At 43.0% G+C, this 13,266-nt stretch overlaps 1 protein-coding gene across 3 annotated transcripts in view; it reads left to right on the forward strand.

Moving 5' to 3' along the window:
- The first annotated feature begins 393 nt into the window (after positions 1-393).
- The window catches only part of EVA1C (eva-1 homolog C), a 105,007-nt gene continuing 92,134 nt past the window's right edge, over positions 394-13,266 (forward strand). For 2 of the 3 annotated variants that reach the window (XM_073617121.1, XM_073617122.1), the window contains exon 1: positions 394-744. In XM_073617121.1, the coding sequence (XP_073473222.1) occupies positions 642-744 (103 nt within the window). In that variant the 5' untranslated portion in view covers positions 394-641. The remainder of the gene's footprint in view (positions 745-13,266) is intronic. The other variant, XM_073617124.1, reaches the window with a different exon arrangement.

Consider the following 13,266-nt stretch of genomic DNA (forward strand, 5'->3'; position numbering starts at 1 on the left):
CCATTAGGACCATACACTGAATTTGATTAAATGATCATAAAACAATCCTACAACCCAGTAATAATTTCATTAGCAGACCAATCCTTACAACTCAGTAATAACCATTGTCAGATCATGTAGATCCTATGTCTGTGAAATGTCATTATCTCACCATATACATCTCCCATATGCCTCCTCAGTAATGTCATGATCAGACTGTGTAGGATCCTGTAATGTATTGGTTAATGATCCTATAGGATCGTACAACAAAGTAATGTCACTAATGTCACTAATGTCAGTATCAGGGGATCGTAGAGCTGAGTGATATACTCGGGATGACCAGTAGATGGCGGCAGCCCGCCATGCCCGGTGTACGGACCGGAGTGTAGAAGAAGTCGGAGGTGGGAAGGTTCTTGTGGGTCGGAATCCTCCACGTGCTGTACGATCGGGGGAGGGGAGGGGCTGTGTATTGCACTGGTCCGGGTGAGGATGGCACTGCTGGCACTGGGAGCTGGTTGGTGCCATTAATCCCACCACCCCGGTGCTGCGCTGAGCCATCCATAGACATACACACTGATCGCTCCGTCTATGAGGACCCCCATCACATCCCCGGGACTGCAATACTCAGGGGTCAGATCATGTGATTGTCCACACTGCCCACCATGGTCCGGACCGATGAGGGGGGACAGGTGGACCTGAGTACCATCCTCTGCTTCATCCTCATCACCTACACCACACACGTCTCTGCCCTGGCGGACTTCTCAGGTAGGAGGGGGGGGGGGGGGGGGGACTTTCTATTACTTTATAGAACTTTCATCCACTTGGCAAATGTGCAACTTTTATTCCTAGTCCGATACCTTTATTGATAGATTGTAGCTGACCAGCTTAACATGGTGTGTCCGTGTATATATACAGTATATATATATATGACATTGCTACATAAAACATACATTTTTATGCGTGTGTATATATATATATATATATATATATATATATATATATATATATATATATATATATATATATATATATATATTTTTTTTTTTTTTCTTTATTTCATGTGCCTGTATAAAGATATTATTCTTTATATATATATATATATATATATATATATATATATATATATATATATATATATATATATATATACACACATATGAAAAAAAAATATGTTTATTATTATTGGTGTTGTTATTGCATTATTTTTAGAACCAAATAGAGATATTTCCAAATTTTCTTGGAGACACACTTCAACCTAAATGTAACATTCATGAACACATATTTATAAACGTTACAAAATGTATATATATTTAATAATATTCTTTAAAAAAAGAAAAAATAACATAAAATATATATAAAATATTTTATTATTATTATAATATTATTATTATTATTATTATTATTATTATATTATTTTTTAGAACAAATAGAGATATTTCCATTTTGTTTTTTTGGAGACACACCGCTACCTAAATGTAACATTCACTAAAGATCACTAGTGTCATGCTAATGGCATTGGGCCCAGTATAATGAAGGTATCACCAAATTGGAGGTCAATCATCCAAAGCTCAAAGAACCCCTGGACACTTCTAGAGGAACCCTAGGACCCACGCTAAGACTTGCTGATCTAGATGTTCCTCTTAGTTTCCCCCCATTAGTCTTTGGTTCTGTGTTAATACTGAATTGTTGCAGTTGGTTGCACATGGAAGGAGGAATAATGAAAAGCAATATGCCTTATTTGCTTCCACTGCCAGGGTCAAGTGATGGGAAGGTGCTGTGCCTCGTAGTGTACTGATACCAGCTCCTCAGACTGAACCATCCAGAAGGATTCCGCCCTGGTAGAGGCTTCTGTACCAAGTCAGACTCCGGCTTCTAGAGCAGCTGCTGTCCATGGAAGTGCACAGGGCATGCTGGGGAGCTGATGTCTCAGATCAGGACAGTCTAATTCAGCCCTTCTCAATCAGGACACTATGCTGTGGTGCCTACAATACTATAAGGGCTCACTCACACCAGGAGGTTTGCCGGACCGTGCATGCTTTTTTTGTGCGTTCCTGTGTGACAGGTTTTAGGGCAACCCAATCATTTCAGCTCGCAACAAAGGTGCAAGCACAGATGTTAGCATCGTTCTGCATCAAAACGCATGGTACCATGCATTGGCGGGGTGAATGCGAGTGCAATTCCTAGATGCATGTTGGTGCCATTTAAAATGAATGTGCAATTCTGCGCACGTTCCCACAACACACCTGGTGCGAATAAGTCCTAAACGTGTTCTACTAATCAGAGTGGACAGCCTCTTTTAGTTCTTCAGAGAAGCTTAATGTAAGAAGAACTGTTACAAGCTCCACATCCTGGTGGAGACCACTTGAAGACTTTAAGGCCTGGTTTAGACTTTTGGTTGGTGGGGTGGGAGAGCGGGAAAAAAGCTGCCCACCAGCCACCCACCCTTAAAGTGTTACTAAACCCACAACAGTAAACTCAGTCTGTATATGCAGTCAGGCTGGGTTCACACTATTGCGAATTGGATGCGCAATAGTGTGCATCCAATTCGCATTAGCAGGGGATTTGGGGCGTCTCTCTATAGAGCCGGTTTACATATCTCCGCAGCGGTTCAGGAGTGAAGCGCACAGGAGCCCTGTGTGTCTTTTGGTCCGTTTCAGGTCCGAATTCAGCCAAAAATTCGGGCTGAAATCGGACCTGAAATGGTGAACGAGGACGCACCGGACCCCTGCTGTGAGCCGCATGCGAAGATAGCGTGAACCCAGCCTAAAGCATGCTTGTTATACTCACTGTGGAACCTAAGGTGTTAATTCTCTGCATTGTTTAAAAAGTCAGTTTGATCATGTCTTCTCTGATTCTCCCCTTCTTCCACTGTCCCCAATCCATCTCCTTAGAAGACAGAGTCTTTTGAGTCACTCTGCACATGCTCAGTTAGGTGTGTATTGCTAGAGAGTTGCTGTTTTTTTTTTTTTCTTGGGAGAGTACACGTGATCAGCACAGGGCCAATTAGCACTGTCCAGGCAGAGGGTCAGGGTTGCTGCAGCCTGATAGGACAGTCAGGGGAGAATGAAAACTCCTCCTACAAGCTTTAACCAGACCCTGATAGAAGTCATAAGACTACTCTATACTGTTGATGAGAAAAGGTATTTAGCAGTTTATATTCACTAAAATGCCCCGTACACACGATCGGACATTGATCGGACATTCCCACAACAAAATCCATGGATTTTTTCCGACGGATGTTGGCTCAAACTTGTCTTGTATACACACGGTCACACAAAGTTGTCAGAAATTCCGAACGTCAAGAACGCGGTGACGTACAACACGTATGGCGAGCCGAGAAGAATGAAGTTCAATAGCCAGTGCGGCTCTTCTGCTTGATTCCAAGCATGCGTGGAACTTTGTACATTGGAATTGTGTACACACGATCGGAATTTATGCAAACGGATTTTGTTGTCGGAAAATTTGAGAACCAGATCTCAAATTTTGTGCCACAGAAAATACGATGGAAACTGTCCGATGGAGCCTACACACGGTCGGAATTTCTGACAGCAAGCTCCGAGCGCACATTTTACGTTTTTAACGGTGGTACTGATGGGCACCGATGGGTGGAACTGATGGGCACTGATTCGCACTGGTAGGTGACACTGATGAGCACTGATAGGGGGCACTGATGTGCAGCACTGTTGATGAGGCACCAGGGGCGGACTGATAACTCATGGGGCCCCCGGGCAATAGGAGATTATGGGGCCCCCAGGCAATCAGAGATTATGGGGCCACACAGTATACACACACACAGTATACAATCACACAGTATACACATACATGTACACACAGTATACACAGACAGATGTAAAAAAAAACACAGATTTGTACATACTGTCCCTGGTTTTACTGAGGCTGGCAACCCTGACGGGGCCCCCTAGTGGCCCAGGGCCCTCGGGCAGTGCCCGAGTGGCTCAATGGTCAGTCCGCCCCTGTGAGGCACTGATTGTGGGCACTGATAGGTGGCACTGTGGGCACTGATGAGTGGTGCTGGTGGGCACTGGTAGGCGGCACTGTTGTCTACTGCTAGGTGGCACTGGCAGGTGGCACAGGTGGGCACTGAGTAGCTGGCGGCAGCTCTCCGTGATCGGGACTGATGTCCCTCTCACGGCTGTCGGTGATCGGCCATGAGAGGGACATCAGTCCCGATCACGGGGATCGGAGAGCCGATTAACGGCTTTGTTTACATCACATGATCAGCTGTCATTGGCTGACAGCTGATCACGTGGTAAGGGGTCAGGATCAATATACAAATACCGTACTGGTGACCCCACAATAGGGATAAAACTTTTTCGCAGAAGGGAGTTTAACAAGACTCATGGCCACTCATTAAAATTGGAAGAAAAGAGGTTTAACCTTAAACTATGTAGAGGGTTCTTTACTGTAAGAGCGGCAAGGATGTGGAATTCCCTTCCACAGGCGGTGATCTCAGCGGGGGGCATCGATGGTTTCAAGAAACTATTAGATAAGCACCCAAACAACCGCAACATACAGGGATATACAATGTAATACTGACATATAATCACACACATAGGTTGGACTTGATGGACTTGTGTCTTTTTTCAACCTCACCTACTATGTAACTATGTAACTACGTATGAGGAAACCCCGCACGTGCACAGGTGTATAGGGAAACCTTGCACGTGCGCAGATGTGCACCAGGGCTGTTGGGATCTGAAGCACTGCAGCTCATCTGCACACGTGTGCAATTCTCCTTGGCAAGAATTGCAGAAATGTTGCTTTACAGCACAATACATTTTTTTTTTTAATTAAAGTGGTTGTAAACCCTCACATATACTCAGTGAAGTGACTAGCTTCAGGTGATACACAGAGATGAAACAAATCCTCCTACGGTACATGAGTTGAGCCCTGTTTATCCTCAGTCTTCTCTTCTCTACATCAATTCCAATTCAGAGTTTATACAGTTTGTCTGAGATTTCAGAAAGTGGGGCCAGAGAGCTGAAGTTAAAGTGGTTGTATAACCTTCAGTATGCAGCCCCCAGCCCCCCCAATACTTACCCGAGCCCGATCCCAATCCAGCGATGTGCAAACGGGCCAGCCACTGCTGTCTTGGGTCTCTGCCATTGGCTTCCACAGCTGTCAGTCACAGCCAGTGAGGAGGGGGTGGAGCTGAATCCTGTTCTGTGTGTCCCACAGACACTCAGGCCCCTTTCACACTGGGGCGGTAGGGGCGTCGGCGGTACAACAGCGCTATTTTTAGCGTTGCTGTACCGTCGTTCTTGTAGCTGTATTCGGCCGCTAGCGGTGCGGTTTTAACCCCCGCTGGCGGCCGAAAAAGGGTTAAAATCCCTCGTACAGCGCGGCTATAGCCGCGGTATTGCCGCGGTGTAGCCGCGCTGTCCCATTGATTTCAATGGGCAGGAGCGGTTTAGGAGCGGTGAATACACCACTCCTTCACCGCTCCAAAAAAGCGGTTTGCAGGACTTTTTTCACCGCCCTGCCTGCGCACCGCTTCAGTGTGAAAGCCCTCGGGCTTTCACACTGAACAAACAGCGGAGGCTGTTTAGGGGCGGTTTGCAGGTGGTATTTTCAGCGCAATACCGCCTGCAAACCGCCCCAGTGTGAAAGGGGGCTCAGAGCGGGGCTCGGGAGCGAGCATGCATGAGTGCCCCTAAGAGCGGAGGCTGTTATTCACAGGCTGTGTGGTGAAGCTCCCTCCTCTATCACCTTTTTACCTCTTGGTTTCAGGAAAACTTATCAGAAATGACTCATGGAGATGGCAGAGGAATGAAGCAGCAGACACTTAGTGCTCTGGACTGAGACAAGTACACACTATAGAGGAATATGCTTTGTTCATATTTCATGTCTGAGGTTTACAACCACTTTAAAAAAAAATCCAATGTAAAGAGAAGGAGGAGGCGGGACAAGAGTAGATTCTTTTAGAGGTGAAGGTTTGTTTAACCAATTGACCTCCAGAAGATTTACCCCACTTCCTGACCAGGCCATTTTGCGATAGGGCACTGCATTACTTTAACTGACGATTTCGCAATCGTGCAACACTGTACCCAAATAAAATTGATGTCATTTTTTTCCTCACAAATAGAGCTTTCTTTTGGTGGTAGTTGATCATTGCTGCATTTTTTATTTTTTGCGCTATGAACAAAAAAATCCCGACAATTTAAAAAATAAAAAAAAAACAATGTTTTTTACTTTCTGCTATAAAACACATCCAATAAAAAAATGTAAAAAATCAAATTTCTTTATCAATTTAGGCCAATATGTATTCTGCTACATATTTTTGGTACAAAAAATCCTAATAAGCGTATATTGATTGGTTTGCGCAAAAGTTATAGCGTCTACAAACTATGGAATATTTTTATTTTTTTTTCTTTTTTACTAGTAGCGGCGGCGAACAGTGACTTATACCGGGACTGCAATATTGCCTCGGGCAATCGGACACCTAACTGACACTTTTGGCACTTTTTTTGGGACCAATGACACTATTAGAGTGATCAGTGCTAAAAATATGCACTGTCACTGTACTAATGACACTGGCTAGGAAGGGGTTAAACATCAAGGACGATCAAAGGGTTAAATGTGTACCTAGCTGGTGTTTTCTTACTGTGGGGGAGGTGCTTGTATTAGGGGAAGACATGGGTCCATGTTCCTGCTTTGCAGGAACACAGGATCCATGTCTTCCCTTCTGACAGAATGGCAATCTGCCTTGTTTACATAAACAGACTGCCGTTCTGCCTCTGTACCGAATATTCGGTGGATGTCGACGGACATCGAGTCTGCGGCACCCGCCCATCGGCTCCCACTGGAAAGAATCATAGTGGGTGCGAGCCGCGCACTCACGTCCACTACCCAGAAGTGCAGGATCATATATATATATATATATATATATATATATATATATATATATATATATATTAATATATATATTATTATTATACAGGATTTATATAGCGCCAACAGTTTACGCAGCGATTTACAATATAAAAGGAGACAATACAGTTATAATACAATAAAATACAAGAGAATTAAGAGGGCCCTGCTCAGAAGAGCTTGCAATCTAATAGGGTGGGGCAGGTGGTACAAAAGCATAGGCGTGCGCACATAGAGTGACAGGTGTGCCTGGGCACACCCTAATCACCCTGTGCTATGCAGGATCCCCCTACTGCCTGGCTGCAGAGAAAGGGACTGGGGAATCTCTGTCCTCATTCCCTTTCTTTGTCTCAAAAGTGAGACATCAGGGGTCTGTATGGACCCCTGATATTTCACCAAAGCCCCCCAACGGGGCTCCAAGAAAAAATTGTTAAAAAAAAAAAAAAATGATAATAATAAAAAATAATTTAACAAAAAAACAAAATTAAAAGTAAAAATAAATAAATAAAATTAAAACAAACTATTGACACCAATCTCTGTCGTACGCTGTGCTCTACTGTAACTGCCCACTGCCCTACTGATATATATATGTATATATATAATATATATATATATATATATATATATATATATATATATATATATATATATATATATATATATATATATGCATTATACAGACGCATGTGGGTGCACACCCTAATGCAATAGGCTGCACACACCTATGTACAAAAGGTTATACAAAGTATATATATATATATATATATATATATATATATATTAGTAGGGCAGTGGGTCCTGCACACAGCGGCTGCCCTGTAGCAGTAAAACTGATTATGTTGGCTGTACACAAGGAAAACTGTATTGGAACATTTGCACAAAAATTCTGAAAAGTCATTCATCAGAGCATTGATGTTGCCATTATGGACTAGACAAATTTCCTATGAAAACCCTGAACTTTTTTATTCGATTGCCATGCCATTGTTTTGAATTCTACCTTCAGTTTTCCAATGCAAATGTGCATTGCAATAAGTACATTTTTTTCCCCAATGAAAATGATATTCACAATTAGAATTTTGTTCGTTCAAGAAAAAATTTCCATCCTCCTCGATTTTCTATGTTACTATGGCCAAGAATGAATATCAGTTTGGCTGAGCATTAGAGACACTTGGCATCTATACTGGTCAGGGTACTTTTCATAATCTGAGTGCACCTCTTTGAAGTTTATCTCGTATTTGTATAGGCACATGTCCTGCAACCGTGCCGACTTCCAAACATTTCTCTTCTTTAGGATGTCAGGACTTGGCGGGGGATTATTATGGGGAATTCTTTCTTGGGTCATTGGGTTTTCCGCTCGGTGTAATCTGTATGATCAGGACCTCTTCTGTAGCTGTCCCTCGGCCTGTGTGCTGATCTCTCTCTGCGCACACCAAGGTTTTCTCTAATCTCCTCCACACCTGCTGCGAGGGAATGCATAAAACAACATTACGTTTGCCCTCCATGGCCTTCCCTCTCCTGACTATTTACAAGTTCTCACACTAACAGCCGGTTGCCAGGAGGAAAGGTTACACATGGACCTCTGCGCATTTCTTCCTTTTAATTCGTAATTTCTCCAAACTTCTGCATAATAAGAATGCAATGCCGCTTCCTAGACTAATTGATCCATGACTTAGCTAAAAGAAAATTATTCTGTGTACTTTAGTCTTCCATGGGGGGCCCACTTATAAAGAAAAAAGGAGCAAAGGAATTACGTGTGACCCTTTAATAGTATAGTTTAAAGGGCAGTGACGCTTAGAAATCTGTAGCAGCCAATCAAAAACTGATGGTATCAATGGCAAGATTCCCCTGATTCCTGTTTGGCCATATATGACTACCTTTGACAAACACGTGGTTATATTATGCTTATAATATTATGATGCGCTAATCCAAAAAAAATATTAAGTGGATAGTTTGTAATTGCCTTCTTAGATAATAGATGATATGATAAGATAAGCCAGTGGTCTCCAAACTGTGGCCTGCAGGCTGAATGTGGCCATTTCATTCGGCCACATTCAGCCTGCAGGCCACAGTGCCCTTGGGACACCATTCCATCCACTGAAACCAATGATTGGGGAACCATTTTTTTCACTTACACCAGTGATGGGACATCATTCCTCCTACAGACAGCAATGATGGGGTTCCTTTTAGAGGTGTACCACATGGAAAGTTTGGTGCCAAAACCATAAATTCAGGATGCACTTGGCCGAAAACCAAAAAAAAAAATTATATATATATATATATATATATATATATATATATATATATATATATATATTTGTATTATATTCAACTTTTTAATTAAAATCATTAATTTAAATTAATATTAGTTTATTGTCAGCCATTATTGGCATCTTTAGCGCAAGAAAAGCTCAAGAAAAATGCATCCCTTTTCTGTGTATGTCTTCACACTGGTCCATTGGTGGTATCAAAAATATTGCTTGCTGCATATTTCTCAGTTAAGAAAACCGCACCAAAAACGCACCACCCCATTGAAATGCATCAATATTGCACCCGTGTTACGTTTTTGATGCGTTTTTTTTAGTCACATACACACCAACACAAGCACAGTAAAATTGCAGTAAAATTGTAGCAAAATGGCAAAATTGTGGCAAAATCACGTGCGTTTTTGGTGCCATTATTGGCACTTTTTTCTCTTATCGGCAAAATGCTGATAACACCATTTTCCCCTGATATGTTTCGGCTGCTAAAATTTCAGTGCATCTCTAGTGCCTTTCCTCTGACTGACACCAATCATGGGGCACTATTCCTCTCACAGACACCAATAATGAGGTGCTATTCCTTCCAACGACACCAGCAATATGGGAAAATTACTCCCACTGTCACCAATGTTGGGGTACTTTTCCTTCCACTGACACCAACAATGGGTGATAATTCCTCCCACTGACACCAACAATGGGGGACTATTCCTCACTCTGATACAAACAATGGGGCACTATTCCTCCCACTAAAACCAATGATGGGGCATTGTTTCCCTCACTGATGTTGGGGCATTTTCTAGTCCCACTGGCCACAGTCTGACCCCTCTATAGCCTGATGGACAGTAAACTGGTCTTTTGTTTTGAAAGTTTGGAGAGAGTTTATATGAGTGGCTGAGTTTTCCCAATTCTGCCACTGCACTTATCTGTAGATGCCTGAAGAGGCAGAGATAGCTTTCCATGGGCACAGAATGACACCTTTATAACAATGAAACTTCCTGGGCCTTCAGTTAGTTGTTGGTGTCAGTTCATGGTGCTTGGCTGCCCAATTTGCACGTTACCAAAATATCACAGAAAAATTGGGGTAGCACATTCCTGCTAAAGTTAAAAATGCAGTGCCCTGAGTATGTGACCTGCCTTGCAGGACATGGGGACCGTAAGTAGATTGTCCTGCAGAAATAAAGACAGCAATATATACCCTCACTCCTTCCATGGTCCCTGATTCTGTCAGTAATGTTCCCACGACCATGCTTGGTTACAGCCTGTGCTTTTAATTAAAAAAAAAAAGAAATTCACATACTGAATAAAATGTATTATTACCCACATATATTTATCAGAATGCAATATGTTTCATAACAGCGGTCATTTAATTAATAAACCACAGTGGCGGCTGACGCTTCCATTTATTAGCATAAACAAGGTAACTACCATCTCATAGAGCCCAGCGCTAAGCTACCCTAATAGTAATTTATATGTGAAAGATCCAAAGGTATTAGTTCATGTTACAATGCAAATAAACAGATAGTAACTATTTCAAAAAGATGCAATTTCCATGCACATTAGTGTCCACACAAGATTAACAATACAAAGTGTCCATGGTAATAAATGACTGACAATCAGTGTAAAAACACCCAGTGTCTATCCACTTGATAAAAACAGATCCAATCGTGTTTGATTGGAACTGTTTTCTTCAAGTGGATAGACACTGGGTTGTCAGTCATTCGTTACAATAAACCATGTTCTTTAAGACAACACTCACATTTCAACATGGTCACTAATCACTGCAACGGCATGGAACACTTGTGTAGTGGGCTTCTAACCCACAAGAAACTAGTAAAGGGCTAATTGGTTGTATTTGTATCCCAGGCCAAAGGTTCCCAGTCTTACTTTGATCTGGTCTATGTGACCCGTGTGCCAAATGCTCTTTGGCAAACAAAATAAATGTGTACAGCAGTGTCAAAGCCAACATACGTTGAAGGCAGTGTTAGTTTTGGAGCACAAAAGTATACCAAATGCGTTTCCAGGTGATTGCTTATTGAGGTAAAAGGACCACATGGCTGGTGTGGGTGTATTTAGCTGGTGAAGAAACGGTGTTCTAGGCTCAACTTTTGTCAGCTTATTTGACTGGTGAAGGAAGGTTTTCCAGGCCCCACTGTTGTTGCCTTATTTGGCTGGTGAAGAAAAGGTGGTCCAGGCCATACTATCATTGACCCACTTGGATAGAAAGGAAAATATATTGCAGTCCCCACTGTTGTTGGCTCACTTGGTTGGAGAGGGTAAGGTGTTTCAAGCCTCAGTGCTCACTTGACTGGTGAGGGAAAGGTGTTCCAGGTCTTTCTGTTGCCAGCTCACTTGACGGGACAGGAAAGTTGATCTAGGCCCCACTGTTGTCAGCTTACTTGGCTGGTGAGGGAAAAATATTCCAAACCCCACTGTTCTTCACTTATTTGGCTAGAGAGGGAAAGGTGTTCCAGGCCCTACTGTCATTGACTGACTTGGATATAGAGGAAAATATATTCCAGGCCCCACTGTTGTAGGCTAAAGTCCCGTACACACAGGGCATCGGTCGGTTAAAAGAAAAGTCTGACATTCGGCCCGTGTGTATGGCACTCTGTCTCACAGAAGCCGGCTTCTGAAGGAGGAGCATGCTGGAAAACCAGCAGCCAACCAGCTCCCGATCAGCACTCTCAGCCAATGGTGGAGAGCACTGATTGGAGTGTTCTGGCGCGCCCGCCCCCCTGTCAGAACACAACAGCTCAGCGGGCTCCAAGCGGAGCTGACAGTAATTTTTGTTCAACCCGCTGGATTGAACGGAATAAAACAAATAGTGCGTATCAGGCTTAACTTGGTTGGCGATGGAATGGTATTTCAGGCCCCACTGTTCTTCACGTATTTGGCTGAAGAGGGAAAGGTGTTCCAGACCCTACTGTCATTGACTGACTTGAGAGGAAAACATATTGCAGTCCCCACTGTTGTCGGCTCACTTTGCTGGTGAGGGAAAGGTGTTTCAGGCAACACTGTTCTTGGCTTACTTGACTGGTGAGGGAAAGATGTTCCAGGCCCTACTGTTGCCAGCATACATTTTTTTTTAACAAGAAGTTGCCAGCATTGACGGACTTGAGAGGAAAACATATTGCAGGCCCCACTGTTGTCGGCTCACTTGGCTGGCGAGGGAAAGGTGTTTCAGGCAACACTGTTCTTGGCTTACTTGACTGGTGAGGGAAAGATGTTCCAGGCCCTACTGTTGCCAGCATACTTTTTTTTTTTTAACAAGAAGTTGCCAGCATACTTTACTGGAGAGGGTAAGTTGTTCTAGGCCCCACTGTTGTCAGCTTACTTGGCTGATGAGGGAAAAATGTTCCAGGTTCCATTGTTCTTCATTCATTTGGCAGTGAGAGAAAGGTGTTCCAGGGCCTGCTGTCATTTGCTCACTTGGCGAGAGAGAGTTCAACTTCAAAGATATACCAGGCCCAACTGTGGTCGGGTCTCTTGGTTGCAAAGGAAAAGGTTTTCCAGACCTCACTGTTGTCGGCTTATTTGGCTGGTGAGGGAAAGGTGTTCCATGCCCCAGTGTTCTTGGCTCATTTGGTTTTTTGAGAGAAATGTGTTTCAGACCCTACTGTTGCCTGCTCACTTGGCTGGTGAGGGAAAGGTGTTCCAGGCCATACTGTTGTCAGGCCACTTGGATGGTTTGGAAAGGTGTTCAAGGTCCCACATTTGTCAGCTCTCTGTCCTATCTCTTACAGTTAGTGTACATAGCATCTTAAATCATATCATAAACTGCATATAGCATTAAATGCGTGCCCCACAGTGAAAGTTCTTTTTAATGGCAACAGGCATGCCACAACACTTCACTAAAGTTATATAATGAGATTATATCTGCTGGCAGTGGAGAAAACTTTCTCAGAATTATTCCACTTTTTTGCCTGTGAGAGACGAGAGAGGCTTATTACAAACTGTTACCAACTATGTTCAGTCAAGCGCTATCTTCACTATCTTCAAGGTCTTCAAGGGTCTTCATCTTCACTATAACATTACCTGTATACAGAAGAATGTAAATAACAGTAGTGATTGTGCCCTTCTTTTTAATTTATGCCATATGGTCAAAAGTACTTGGGCACTCCAACAAATTCTTGTGTTC

The sequence above is a fragment of the Aquarana catesbeiana genome, linkage group LG02, assembly GCF_042186555.1.
Source record: "Aquarana catesbeiana isolate 2022-GZ linkage group LG02, ASM4218655v1, whole genome shotgun sequence".
In the NCBI taxonomy this organism is placed as follows: Eukaryota; Metazoa; Chordata; class Amphibia; order Anura; family Ranidae; genus Aquarana; species Aquarana catesbeiana.